At 42.2% G+C, this 13,191-nt stretch overlaps 2 protein-coding genes across 2 annotated transcripts; both read left to right on the plus strand.

Moving 5' to 3' along the window:
- Window positions 1–6,398: 6,398 nt before the first annotated feature.
- On the plus strand, window positions 6,399–9,125 carry LOC134059634 (NLR family CARD domain-containing protein 3-like). Its single transcript, XM_062516077.1, has 2 exons — window positions 6,399–6,851; window positions 7,342–9,125. The coding sequence occupies exons 1-2, from the start codon at window positions 6,674–6,676 to the stop codon at window positions 9,123–9,125; spliced, it is 1,962 nt and encodes a 653-aa protein (XP_062372061.1). The 5' UTR covers window positions 6,399–6,673.
- A 377-nt stretch (window positions 9,126–9,502) lies between these two features.
- On the plus strand, window positions 9,503–10,437 carry LOC134059635 (ribonuclease inhibitor-like). The gene is made up of 3 exons (XM_062516078.1): window positions 9,503–9,583; window positions 9,692–9,865; window positions 10,260–10,437. The coding sequence occupies exons 2-3, from the start codon at window positions 9,765–9,767 to the stop codon at window positions 10,435–10,437; spliced, it is 279 nt and encodes a 92-aa protein (XP_062372062.1). The 5' UTR covers window positions 9,503–9,583; window positions 9,692–9,764.
- Window positions 10,438–13,191: the final 2,754 nt, after the last annotated feature.

Consider the following 13,191-nt stretch of genomic DNA (forward strand, 5'->3'; position numbering starts at 1 on the left):
GCTATCCAAAGAGAAATTACAGAATTACATTCATGAGGAAATAGCCTACGTCAGATTACGGAACTATTATAGAGAAGCAGTCTAACTCAATAAAACTTGTTTGCATAGTGCTAATCATCCTCACTGTTGTCAAACTCTCGAATGAAACATAAAGTGTTATTTCAATCTGCTGCTTGTGTTAATGGCAATTTTGAACTATGACAAATAGTTTGTTAGTTCATGCTCGTCTTTATCGAAGTGCAGAGCCTTGCGAACATTTTCAGAGTGCCAGACTGAATTTACAAACACCCAAATAAATGTACAAACAAAACAATAGAAGAGTTGTATTGTTGCAGTCTGTAGGTGACTAGGCTCCTAGGGATTTCTGTTGGCATTTCCGAAATATACTATGGGCTGGGCTACTAGAGGTTGCTTCCTGGCCGCCTATTGAATGAGTAGAACTGGGCTACAGTATCAATCACACCCCAGCAATGCTACAGCGGACTGTACGCTGTAGTTGTGGGGTAAGTTGTAATGCAGCTGTAATACATTTCACGCAGAACGTGAATCAGGCAAAGCGTGAGTGAAATGGCCATTCTCAAGTAACGCTTACTGTATATAGGACACAACATATTTTTGTCACAGATTTTGTTTTTACACCACAGCTCCTTCCATCATGAGAGACCTCCATCACCTGTGCCCACTTGTGTGTCCATGAAGAGTGACCAATCAATAGGTCACTACATAACCTTCCAACATGATGATGTGACAGATGGATCAAGGTAAGTCCTGAAAACAGTCCAGGAATCAGATGCATGCTTTATTTCCCCTGGGAAAGACTCAGTTACTGGATGGGATCTCCATCATGCATCTCTCTTTGTACTTCTGTTTAGATCAGGGGTCAGGAACATTTTACGCCATCAATATGTGTTTTCCCTTTCCCTTAAGAGCCGTCCAATAACTTATTTGATGTGTTTACCATGCTACCATACGACTTTCTGACGTATTGACTGCAAAATCTGTGCAGCAAGTAGGCCAAATCATTAAGGTTTGGGAGAGATTTGGGCAGGTCGGCCTATCTGATGACGCGGTCACAGACTGCGTTATCTGCTTTGACTGTGAGGCGTTGTACAAGTATGGTGGACATAACACAGGTACATGAAACCTGATTGGGCATTCATGCCGTGCGTCAGTTTCACAGCCTAACAAGCCTGTCATGCAAACGCCCTCAAATCAGCCCTTATAGTATCAGCATTTCTGAAATATAAGGTGCCACTGACCGCATAATCTAAACTAAATCAAACAGGATGGTCTTCAATATGTAGGATACAGATGTTATACATCTTATAATGCTAATTCCAACTTCCTTTCAGTAGATAGATTTCTGGTCCAGATCATCAAAATCTGAAGTTTAGGCATCGGGTGGATATCAGTGTTTTACAAATGCTTGCATGCACAACTAATAATAGTCTGTTTTTTTTTTTTTTGTCTTAATTACTCAGTGGTCAAATGGAAGAATGCAAACCAGATGCTGTCAGTGACCAGTTTAGCCCGGGGGACCTCAGGCACATATTCCAGGTCTGGATGCAGCTATATCATGCTGCACTGATATACACGTTTTGACAAAATTACATTCACAATGACATTTGACATTTACAATGCAGAAAAATAATAATCTGGTCTTATTGAAAACCTGGAATTGTAGTGCAATGTATAACCATATATACAGTGGGTACGGGTTGAGAATGCACCTTCTCCCGCGGGACTCCCGAAGAGATCCCGCAGTGCGTCAAGCCGATTTTTTTCGAGGCTAAGGCAATGTACCCAAACAACCACCAGGTGGCAGAAAGTTTCAACTGCATTTAATGATGAAGACCGCATATCCGTCAATAGTCGACTCCTTAATCTCACTGAATCATTAAAATGAAGGTGATGACTGGCGAAATTATTCAAACGACACTTCAATGAACCATTGTTGAAATGAATGAAAATGGTTATAGAAATCGCCTACAGCCAGCGTTATAAGAAATATATAAGTAATAGTTAAAGTCTTCTTCCGTATTAAACAGATAGCCTACGGGACGCTCTTTGTTCCGTAGGCTATTTTAAGGAACTACTCAATGCACACACACTGGGTAAACTGGCGCGCTACAAACATTAAAATGTCAAATCATATTTATTTCTCTTTGTCGCCATGATATTGGGGGAAACGCGGAGAGGCGAGATGGTCAGTCCTCGTATTTGTTCTTCGCGTTTCGTTATAAGAAATATATAAGTAATAGTTAAAGTCTTCTTCTGTATTAAACAGATAGCCTACAGGACGCTCTTTGTTCCGTATTTTAAGGAACTGCTCAATTCACACACACTGGGTAAACTGGCGCGCTACAAACATTAAAATGTCAAATCATATTTATTTCTCTTTGTCGCCATGATATTGGGGGAAACGCGGAGAGGCGAGATGGTCAGTCCTCGTATTTATTCTTCGCGTTTCGTCATAAGAATATATAAGTAATAGTTAAAGTCTTCTTCTGTATTCTCTGCCACATTCGACAACAGCATTCAAGTTCCTAATCTCAGCACGATGACGTGACTTTGCTTGCTGTTGGCCCAGATTAGAACAACATGCTCGAATTCACCAACAGAGTCGCGGCAACGTTGGTAGATACCAGTGATGCGCGGGTACGTGTCTGAACGCCCCGCCCCGCCCCGCCGTTTACAACTAACCCGACCGCAACTCGGACCGCAAAAAAAAAAATATTGAAATACAGGACCCGACCCGCTTCCCGACCCGCTTATTGTAAAAAGTAGCCTAGTCTAACTTAGTCGTAGCGTCATTGAGCTATGCAAAATTGGTATCTCATATGCATGTAAAACAATAATATAGCCTATATTGCCTAATTATATATAGCCTATCATTGCTCAGAATTTGGGAAACATGCATTTAGTCTACCTTTTTTTTGTTCCGTGTCAGCATTCATCCAAAAATGTGGCTGTTTGACTCAACATTGAACATAATTAGCCTAGGATTTTCCTATACAAATTCTGTTTCAGCCGTTCCTCACATGAATGCCTTGAAGCTCTCCCAAGCATGAAATGCAGGCATAGAATATTATTAAGAAACTCTTTATTAACGTCTTCATCAATGGACCAAAAGTCCATTGCTCCGCGATTATAAATTGCAGCGAGATGAAACCTTTATTGCACGACGTGGGGAAGAGCAGACGTGGGGCTTTCCAACGAGCCACTAGGCCTATAAGTTGCGCAAGGACGCACATATTGCATGCTCATACCAATTGTAGGCTATATGCCTTGATGACATTAAATTAAGAAATATTTCCTGATTTGGGAAACTTTTAGTTTATTTTTCTTTCCATAATACCATTCGATCTTGCTGGAAATTATCAGACTTGAGAAACACGCATTGCATCGGCAACTTCGCTGCTCAGTAGACGATTCTGCCACTTTCTGTAGAGGCCAGCAGTTCGAGATAAAAGCTGCAGATCATAGACAGAGAAAGCATATGCTCTGAGAACAGAACACAACTGCATGTCAAGTGTAGCCGAGGGTCTGTCTACGCAGAAACAACAAGTGCATTTCTACATGTTCGTGACAAAATGTGGGGGATAGAATCGCGTTTCAGTGGGAATGCTGCAACTTATGTCTTTTTCTTCTAAAGACAATTATGTACGATATAAATGACAATTTATTTTTTTTACCGACCCGACCAAACATGACCCGCATATCATTAAAAATATTTTTTCTTGACCCATAACCGCGGGTGCGCTCGATTTGGATCAGCCCGCGCATCACTGGTAGATACGGATGCCTGCTCTTCAGAGCCATCACCACAAAGGAGCACTAGAGCCTGGTGCAAAACCACCAACTGGGATGGATCGAAGGGCAAGCAAGCACTGCCACACAACGTCAAGACCTTTGTCAACACTAAGCAGAAAGTTTCCTACGATGGGGAGAAGTGGCCGCAAGGACTGCATCGATAAGATCAACGAATGCCTTCGCAAGCCCCGAAACCCTGGCGATACATTTTCTTTCCTTTAATTCAATAAAACATTGTTTATCTGAAGAACTTTTCCGAGATTGTCTTGTCTACCAAATCCTAAACTTAAATAGAGTAAACATTTTATCTTATGAAAAAACTCTTAGGGGGAACAGTTAGGCAGCCCTTCCTCCATTATCGTAGTAGGACTATAGGCAATTTATTAGAGGGGTCAAAAAAAACTAATAAAGTAGGCTAGACTAAATGTGTCACTTTAGTGATTGGCTCTTTCAAATGCAAATTAGGTGGATGGGCTTTTGAATGGGCCTGCTGCAGGTGAGAGGACAAATCCTACGAATTTATTGTTTTTAGAAAGTGCCATTATCATTGCCATATTCTCTTAAAACATAGGCTATATATTTGAAAACGAGTTGATTAAAGGCTTCTAATGGTGTCTCTATAATATGATAAAAGCAGAGATTGAGATGTGTGTTTGGAACAGTTTTTCAAATCCCCCGGGGGTATTTAGACTCCAGGGTGTTAAGCACTCATTCACAACTGTCCCATCGCTAAATGCTCTCTTGTGTTGCGTGATCACACAAGTATACCTGTCGTAGTGTGCTTTTAATTTGATATGCCTAATTATTATCTCCGCCAAGGATATAGGATGAACAAAGTCTATGGATTTTCTATCCAGTAGCCTAATAATTAGGCTATGTGCCACGTCCGATTTCGCAAGTGGTGTAGTAGGCTACATTTAAAAACAGACAGCCGCCTGTGAGATCCATTTCATGAAGAGCATTATTGTCTTGTGCGATCATTCCCCCTCCCCCACACTCGTCTAACCAGTTCACTACATTAAAGCCTATAGCCTATGCGGCACTGAGGACGACACTTGAGCCCGACACTATGTCAATGTAAAAATGTGTGTGAGCGCGCGCTGAACCACGAATTAACATATTAACTTTTCTTTTCAGCAGACATCGCAAACATAAAAAGAATCTCAAAACAGGAAATCTTTCATTTCTTTTAATAAACCGATTCATTTTGTTTTGACGGGTTCCGGAGAGGTTCTTCAACTGGGTTTCGAACCCCGGTCGCTGGCGTACGATACCTATGCTTCAACCACATGTGCCACAACTGGATGTGAATTTCGTAAGGCTTTATTCGCCATATGCACTTGAACGTCGCCGTAGCCTACTTGAACGTAGCCGGTTAAAATGAACAAGCCTCCGTTTTAAAATAGCTTAGGCCTACACATTTCTAAGTATTCCTAGCATGTAAATGTTGCCAAAATGTCCATCTTGTCCATCTCTTTCGTCTTCGCCTTGACGTTGACAATAATAGCCTATTCACGGAAATGCGGTCTTGTAACCGTAGCCTAATGAATTCATGAATTAATCTAAGGTTGCCTTTCGAGTAGCCTATTTCAGGTTGAATTGAAGGCTATTTCCTTCTGATAGGCCTATAGGTTTCTAAAACCATTTTCATTCATTTCAACAATGGTTTATTGAAACGTCGTTTGATTAATTTCGCCAGTCATCACTTTCATTTTAAGGATATAGGATGAACAAAGTCTATGGATTTGCTATCCAGTAGCCTAATAATTAGGCTATGTGCCACGTCCGATTTCGCAAGTGGTGTAGTAGGCTACATTTAAAAACAGACAGCCGCCTGTGAGATCCATTTCATGAAGAGCATTATTGTCTTGTACGATCATTCCCCCTCCCCCACACTCGTCTAACCAGGTCACTACATTATAGCCTATATGCGGCACTGAGGACGACACGACACTTGAGCCCGACACTATGTCAATGTAAAAATGTGTGTGAGTGCGCGCTGAACCACGAATTAACATATTAACTTTTCTTTTCAGCAGACATCGCAAACATAAAAAGAATCTCAAAACAGGAAGTCTTTCGTTTCTTTTAATAAATCGATGCATTTTCTTTTGATGGGTTCCGGAGAGGTTCTTCGACTAGGTTTCGAACTCCGGTCGCTGGCATACGATACCTATGCATCAACCACTTGCGCCACAGCTGGATGCGAACTTCAATTGGCTTTATTCGGGAAATGTACTTGAAACGTCGCCGGTTAAAATGAACAAGCCTCCGTTTTAAAATAGCTTACACATTTCTAAGTATTCCTAGCATGTAAATGTTGCCAAAATGTCCATCTTGTCCATCTCTTTCGTCTTCGCCTTGACGTTGACAATAATAGCCTATTCACGGAAATGCGGTCTTGTAACCGTAATGAATTCATGAATTAATCTAAGGTTGCCTTTCGAGTAGCCTATTTCAGGTTGAATTGAAGGAAATAGTCCTTCTGATAGGCCTATAGGTTTCTAAAACCATTTTCATTCATTTCAACAATGGTTTATTGAAACGTCGTTTGATTAATTTCGCCAATCACTTTCATTTTAATGATTAAATGAGACGGATATGCGGAGCATTTCTCTCCCTCTCCGTTGACCAAAACGTTGCTCTGGCATCTCTGCTGGACTGACTGAGTTATAGGCTACGTCGAGTGAGAGAGCTGTGAGGTAGGCTGTAAACATTCGAAAACTCGGGCGGTCTATGTTGCCCCCTTGCGGTTGCAGTTTTCCCGATGCTTCGGGAGTCCCGATGTGCGGGAATGAAAGGAGCATTCTCAACCCGTACCATCTGTATATATACACACTAGGTGCTTGAGGAGAAGATCATGACCTTTGTGAAGAATGAGCTGAAGAGATTCAAGAAGATTCTGAGTCCAGATTACCAAGAACACTTTGAGGGTAAAGAGCAGGATGAGAGTGATGCCAGAGAAGGGACTCTCAAGATGGCACTGCACTTCCTGAGGAACATGAAGCAGAAACATATTGCTGACAAACTGCAAGAAAGTAAGATTTTTTTACATTTACTTGCATTACCCAGTGTCTTGTATTACATTTATGAATGAATGAAACCTTTATTGCCCCGAGGGGAATTTGTCTTGCACTCAATGGAGCCACATTGAACATTTAACCACAGACAACAATAAATAACAGTAAATTAATATTTTTTAAAAACGACAAACATCTAGTAAGATTGAAGACGTAGAGAATACAGAACATTAACATCAACAACAACAACACGATCAACACAGCAATGATAGTGATATGCAGTCCCATGCATCAGTCCACTAGCTAAGATGCATAAATACAATTAGATAAATAATAAATGGTGCACATTTAAAATGTCTATGTGCCTGAGTTTGATCTGTTCAGTAACTCCTCGGCACAAATGATGTAATGGCACGTATTATGGTGAAATAGATTAACAGTATTTTTCTGGTGTTGGTGGCTTGATGGACATGATTGTATTGTTTTTGTTCATTTTCTTGTGAATTAGACGAATATGATGTGGTTTGTCAAACGGAGCTGAAGAGAAATCTCAAGAAAAAGTACCAGAGTGTGTTTGAAGGAATACTCAAGCAAGGGAGCTCTGCTCTGCTAGAAAAGATCTACACAGAGGTCTACATCACAGAGGGAGGAAGTGGGAAAGTAAATGAGGAGCATGAAGTCAGGCAGATTGAGTCCAAATCCAAGAGATCAGCTGGACAGGAGACACCAATCAAATGCACAGACATATTTAAGCCCTTACCTGGCCAAGACAAACCAATCAGAAGTGTCATCACAAAGGGCGTAGCTGGCATTGGCAAAACTGTCTCAGTTCAGAAATACATCCTGGACTGGGCTGATGGGAAAGAAAACCAGGATGTCCACTTCATATTTCCACTGCCTTTTCGGGAGCTCAACAGCATGAAACACAAACAGCTCTCTTTGATGGATCTTCTTCACCACTTTTTCTCAGAAATAAAGCAGTTAACTTTTCCCAGCCAGGGGAAGTACAAAGTGTTGTTCGTCTTTGATGGTCTGGATGAATGTCGACTCCAACTAGACTTTCAGAAAAATGAAATTTTGACTGAAGTGACAAAGGTCACTTCATTAGATGTTCTGCTGACAAATATCATCAAGGGTAATCTGCTTCGTTCTGCTCTCCTTTGGATCACCTCTCGACCAGCAGCAACCAATCAAATCCCTCCTGAGTGTGTCGACCGGGTCACAGAAGTACAAGGGTTCAGCGACCCTCAGAAGGAGGTGTACATCAGGAAGAGGATCAGTGATCAGAGTCTTGCCAGCAAAGTCATTTCTCACATTAAATCATCCAAAAGCCTCCACATTATGTGCCACATTCCAGTGTTTTGCTGGATTGCTGCTACTGTTATTGAATTTATTCTTAAGACTGAAGGAAATAAGCAAGTTCCAAAGACTTTGACAGAGATGTACACGTATTTCCTTATATTTCAAACCAAGCAGAGGAGTCTGAAATTTGAAGGAGTTTATGACACAGATCCACAGTGGAACCAGGTTAGTCTCCTTGCTCTTGGAAAGTTGGCCTACGAGCAGCTGAAGAAGGGCAACCTGATCTTTTATGAGGAAGACCTGAGAGAGAGTGGCATTGATGTCAGAGAGGCAGCAGTACACTGTGGCATCTGCACCCAGATCTTTCAAGAAGAGTCAGGCCTTCATCAGGAAAAGTTGTACTGCTTTGTGCATCTGAGCATCCAGGAGTACCTTGCCGCACTTCACGTTCTTCTGATGTTAATTGCAGAAGGGAAAGACCTAATGTCCTTACAGAAACCCCCCGGAGCAGCGGAAATAGTGCATGCATCCATGAGCACCTTACTGAAGAGAGCTGTGGACAAGGCTTTGGAACATGAAGATGGGCGCTTTGATCTGTTCCTCCGTTTCCTTCTTGGCCTCTCTCTGGAATCCAACCAGAGACTTTTGAGAGGCCTAATAAAGGAAGTACAACATGAAAGCAAAGAGGAAATAGGCAGCTACATCAAGACAAAGATCAGGGAGATACCATCATCAGAAAGAGCTCTCAACCTCTTCCACTGTCTGAATGAAGTCAATGATCACTCCTTAGTGGAGGAGGTCCAGAGCTTCCTGAGTGCAGGGACACTTTCTGAAGCCAAACTCTCATCCACACAGTGGTCAGCTCTTGTGTTTGTGCTTCTGACATCAGAAGAAAAGCTGGATGTGTTTGATTTGAAGAAGTACAGCAGGTCTGATGAATGTCTCCTAAGGCTGCAGCCAGTAGTGGAGGAATCCCAAAAGGCTCTGTGAGTAGGATATCAATAGCTATGGGCGGAAGTGTGTGTTTGTGTGTGTGTGTGTGTGTGTGTGAGTAGGATATCAATAGCTGTGGGCAGAAATGTGTGTGTGTGTGTGTGTGTGTGTGTGTGTGTGAGTAGGATATCAATAGCTATGGGCGGAAGGTGGATGGTAGTTTAAGCTGATGTTAAGTATGAATCAGAAGCATAACAACACTAATGCACTTATGGTCTCAGTTATGATATCAAAGTCCTTTCTAGAGAGTCTGTTAACTGGTGGAATGTTTTCCCCTTAAGGCTCAACAGTTGTGGGCTCACTGAGAGGAGCTGTGCAGGTCTGGCATCTGTCCTCACCAAAGCATCTTCAAAACTGAAACATCTGGACCTCAACGACAACAGTATTGGAGATATTGGGGTCCAAGAATTGTGTAGTGGACTGGGTAACCCAAACTGTGCACTGGAGAAACTCAGGTAAGACATTTCAGTATTCCATAATGATCAGTTTTGTGGCTTCATTTATGCAGTATGGTGCATGTGGGGATGTAGCCTCAGTAGGCTGACAAAGCTGTCTCTCTACAGCCTGTCATACTGCAGTATTGGAGAGGAAGGCTTCAGAGCTCTTGCATCAGCACTGAGATCAAACCCCTCACACATGAGAGAGCTGCAGCTGAGTGAGAATAAAGCAGGAGACTCAGGAGTGAAGCAAGTTTCTTCTCTTCTGGAGGATCCCAACTGTAAACTGGAGAAACTACAGTAAGTATCACAAGACCTAATACTGAATTTGACAGTGACAGCTACACCACTGAGTCAATCACTCTCTCACTCATTTACGCAATCACTCACACTATAACATTATAACACAAAACACACACACACACAGTTATGTGGCTTTATTTAAATGATCATGTATTTGTTTGTGTGTTTGTGTGTTTGTGTGTGTACGTGTGTGTGTGTGTGTGGTGGTGGTGGGGGGGGTTATCATCATACAACAGTAATGTTGCAGATGGCACATTATATGTTCACACAACATTGTCAGGTTGATTTAAATTCTCAAAGTCTATTGTAAACAACACTGGCAGGTTTAAGTGTTGCACTTGGAAAACTATATATTATTTTCTGGTGCATTGACTAAATTCTTTCCTTCTAGACTCTTTGACTGCAGTATCACAGAGAAGGGCTATGCCAGTCTGGCTTCAGCGCTGAGGTCAAATCCCAAATACCTCAGAGAGCTTGATCTCAGAGGAAATGATCCAGGGAAATCTGGAGTCAAACTTCTCTTGGACCTGAAGGAGGAGTCACAGTGTACATTGAGCAATGTCCAGTAAGTATATTTCTGGATAGTGGACAGTCCAGTTGCGTGTTAACGATCATCAAAGGCTTCATATGACATATTTTATGAAGCTGGTGAAACTTCAGACTGTGTGCCATTGACCGTCTCGTGGTGGAAACACCTGGTGTAGAGATTCAGTCTCTACTATCCAGACATGAACATGGTATTTGAAGAGACCAGATAAGCTAAGGTGCTGCAGAGAAAACTGAACCTGTGAGATTTAAAGCTGCAACACTAGGCCAAGCAGATGAATTAGTTACACACACACACACACACACAAAAGAGTAGCATATATAATGCACTCTTTCTGACAACAGCATATGTAGCAGTCGTCATTTCATTATTACTCGATTGTCTGACTTGCCAAAAGTCTTTGTGTCTTTCTATGCCCACATCAGTGTTGTTTATGTCAGGTGAGATGAAAGGTGTGTTTTCCTCCTTATTTGTCCAGGTTCCTGAAGAGTAGTGCTGCTGAGGAAGCCTGTGCTGCTGTGGCTTCAGCTGTGGGTTCAAACCCCTTACTCATGACTCAGCTGGATCTGAGTGGACACATACCAGGAGCCTTGGGAGTGACTCAGCTGTGTGCTTTACTGCAGGATCCCCACTGCACACTGCAGACATTACGGTTAGTAGATGTTGGTGCATTCACTTCACATAAAACAGCTGGGGTTGAAGGTGGTGTCGCTGATGTTGTTACAAAATCAATCATCATTGTTTTCTTAATCACACCAACATAAATAGACTATTCCATGTCCTTTATTTTGCCATATAGAAGTGCAGTTTTGTGAAATGTACACAGTGTTGTGTGTTCACTACAGTGAGGCTGTTTCATTGTAAGATGCTCTGATGTGTATCAGTGATGATAATGCAGCTGTAGCAGCAGCTGTAAAGGGGGGTGAGTGATGAATCTGATGTGTATCAGTGATGATTATGCAGCTGTAGCAGCAGCTGTAAAGGGGGGTGAGTGATGAATCTGATGTGTATCAGTGATGATAATGCAGCTGTAGCAGCAGCTGTAAAGGGGGGTGAGTGATGAATCTGATGTGTATCAGTGATGATAATGCAGCTGTAGCAGCAGCTGTAAAGGGGGGTGAGTGATGAATCTCACTGAATGGAAATAAGATTTGTTTTCATGAGATGACATCACATTAAAAAATGCTGAATGTACAGTATATGCTACTTCACGTCGTTCGCAGTAGTCTTTGCAACACACACAAGAACACGCACGTGCTCACACAAACACACACACACACCCACACACAAACACATACACACACACACACACACACATGCAGACAGTGGCGGCGCTAGAGATTTGTTTCTGGCAGTAAAAACAAATAATACATTCTGACTGCGAAATACACCATTTCAACAGTTTTCTGAGGGACAGACATACCAACAGAGAAAACACAGAGCTGTAGCACCCCCTAGCTACCTCCTGGCACCGCCCATGAACACACACACACACACACACACACACACACACACTCAAAGGGCCCTATCATGGCAACCGGGCAATGAGCTTTCGCCACTGGCGCAACCTTTAATTACTATTCTCTGCGAGCGCATCCTTCATTTTTCCAGCGCAAATGTACATTCTCTAAATGGGAGATGATATTGCGCCCTAACGGGCGTGTCAGTGAAGAGAAGAGGTGTGGTCCGGCGCAAAGCTCGCCAGTCGCTAATATATGGATGAAGAAAGTAAGTGCGCCACTGACCAGGAAAAACCTAGTCGGAAATCACTCGCGCATAGCTGAAAGGCTATTATATGAGCACATGAGGCTTGGGGATATGGAAGAGTACACAGTGCTGCACTTCTTTCATCAGCAGGAGCGCGCGCAGCCCGAATATAATTAAATAATATTTGTCCGTTTCTCGGTTTTAGGTTCTTGTATTGGTCAGCAAAAAGTAGCATACATAACATAACAACATCCACATGCAATAATACAACAATAACGTCTAACAGTGACCTGCTCATTTAGACAACATTACACAGCCCTATGGCTAAGTTACCTTCAGTTAGTTTTGTTCTAGCATACCTTTAACGTCTGGCATTAAACAGCTGTAGTGTTCTGGCAACTGTCTACCTTGTTATTGCTCATCTGGAATAACTTCTCTAGCTGCCTTCATCCTCCATCCTTTCTGTTTTGTGTGTTAAAAGAACTTGCGATATCCATGATGAGTAGGCTATTGAGTTAGTGAATTAGCTTCACATTGTGTGCTGATAGCGGAGTAAAAGAAAACAACACGTAGCCTAGTTGCGCGCCTGCGTGCGTAATCTCTCCTGTTCAGACGAAATGTGTGCGCGTGGATATAGCTCTATAGCGCATTAAGTTAATTTTGATAACGTGTTGACTGACTTTTTCTTAAAATAGAAGATTGTAAATAGCCTGATGGCAGGCATCTAATGGGATGCTGTGCATATTGGGTGGGTACGGCATGGCATGCCAATTTGGTGTGAATACACACACACACACACACACACACACACAAGGGAAATGTAATAATGATAATGATCAATAGTGAGAACTAGCTTCGGACTACTGCTGCGGCTGCTGCCTTCATTCTGAAATAATCTATTTAAGTCATAAGCCCCGAGAGACCGTAAGCAAGTGCCTAAAACCCCCCTTAGCTGTTCTAAAATCAGTGTAGCCTAAACTATGGACTAGAGTGACTTATTGCTTTTCTAAAACGGTAACTATACGTCGATGTATTCATAGATAATCATTCTTCCGCCAGTAAATATTTC

Source organism: Sardina pilchardus, chromosome 16, assembly GCF_963854185.1.
Source record: "Sardina pilchardus chromosome 16, fSarPil1.1, whole genome shotgun sequence".
NCBI lineage: Eukaryota > Metazoa > Chordata > Actinopteri > Clupeiformes > Clupeidae > Sardina > Sardina pilchardus.

Bases quoted from the DNA above. Each gene is read 5' to 3' on its own strand.
- LOC134059634 (XM_062516077.1), top strand. From the start codon at position 6,674: ATGACCTTTGTGAAGAATGAGCTGAAGAGATTCAAGAAGATTCTGAGT. The intron at 6,852-7,341 runs GTAAGATTTTTT...CTTGTGAATTAG, and splicing joins TGCTGACAAACTGCAAGAAA to ACGAATATGATGTGGTTTGT.
- LOC134059635 (XM_062516078.1), top strand. From the start codon at position 9,765: ATGAGAGAGCTGCAGCTGAGTGAGAATAAAGCAGGAGACTCAGGAGTG. The intron at 9,866-10,259 runs GTAAGTATCACA...CTTTCCTTCTAG, and splicing joins TGTAAACTGGAGAAACTACA to ACTCTTTGACTGCAGTATCA.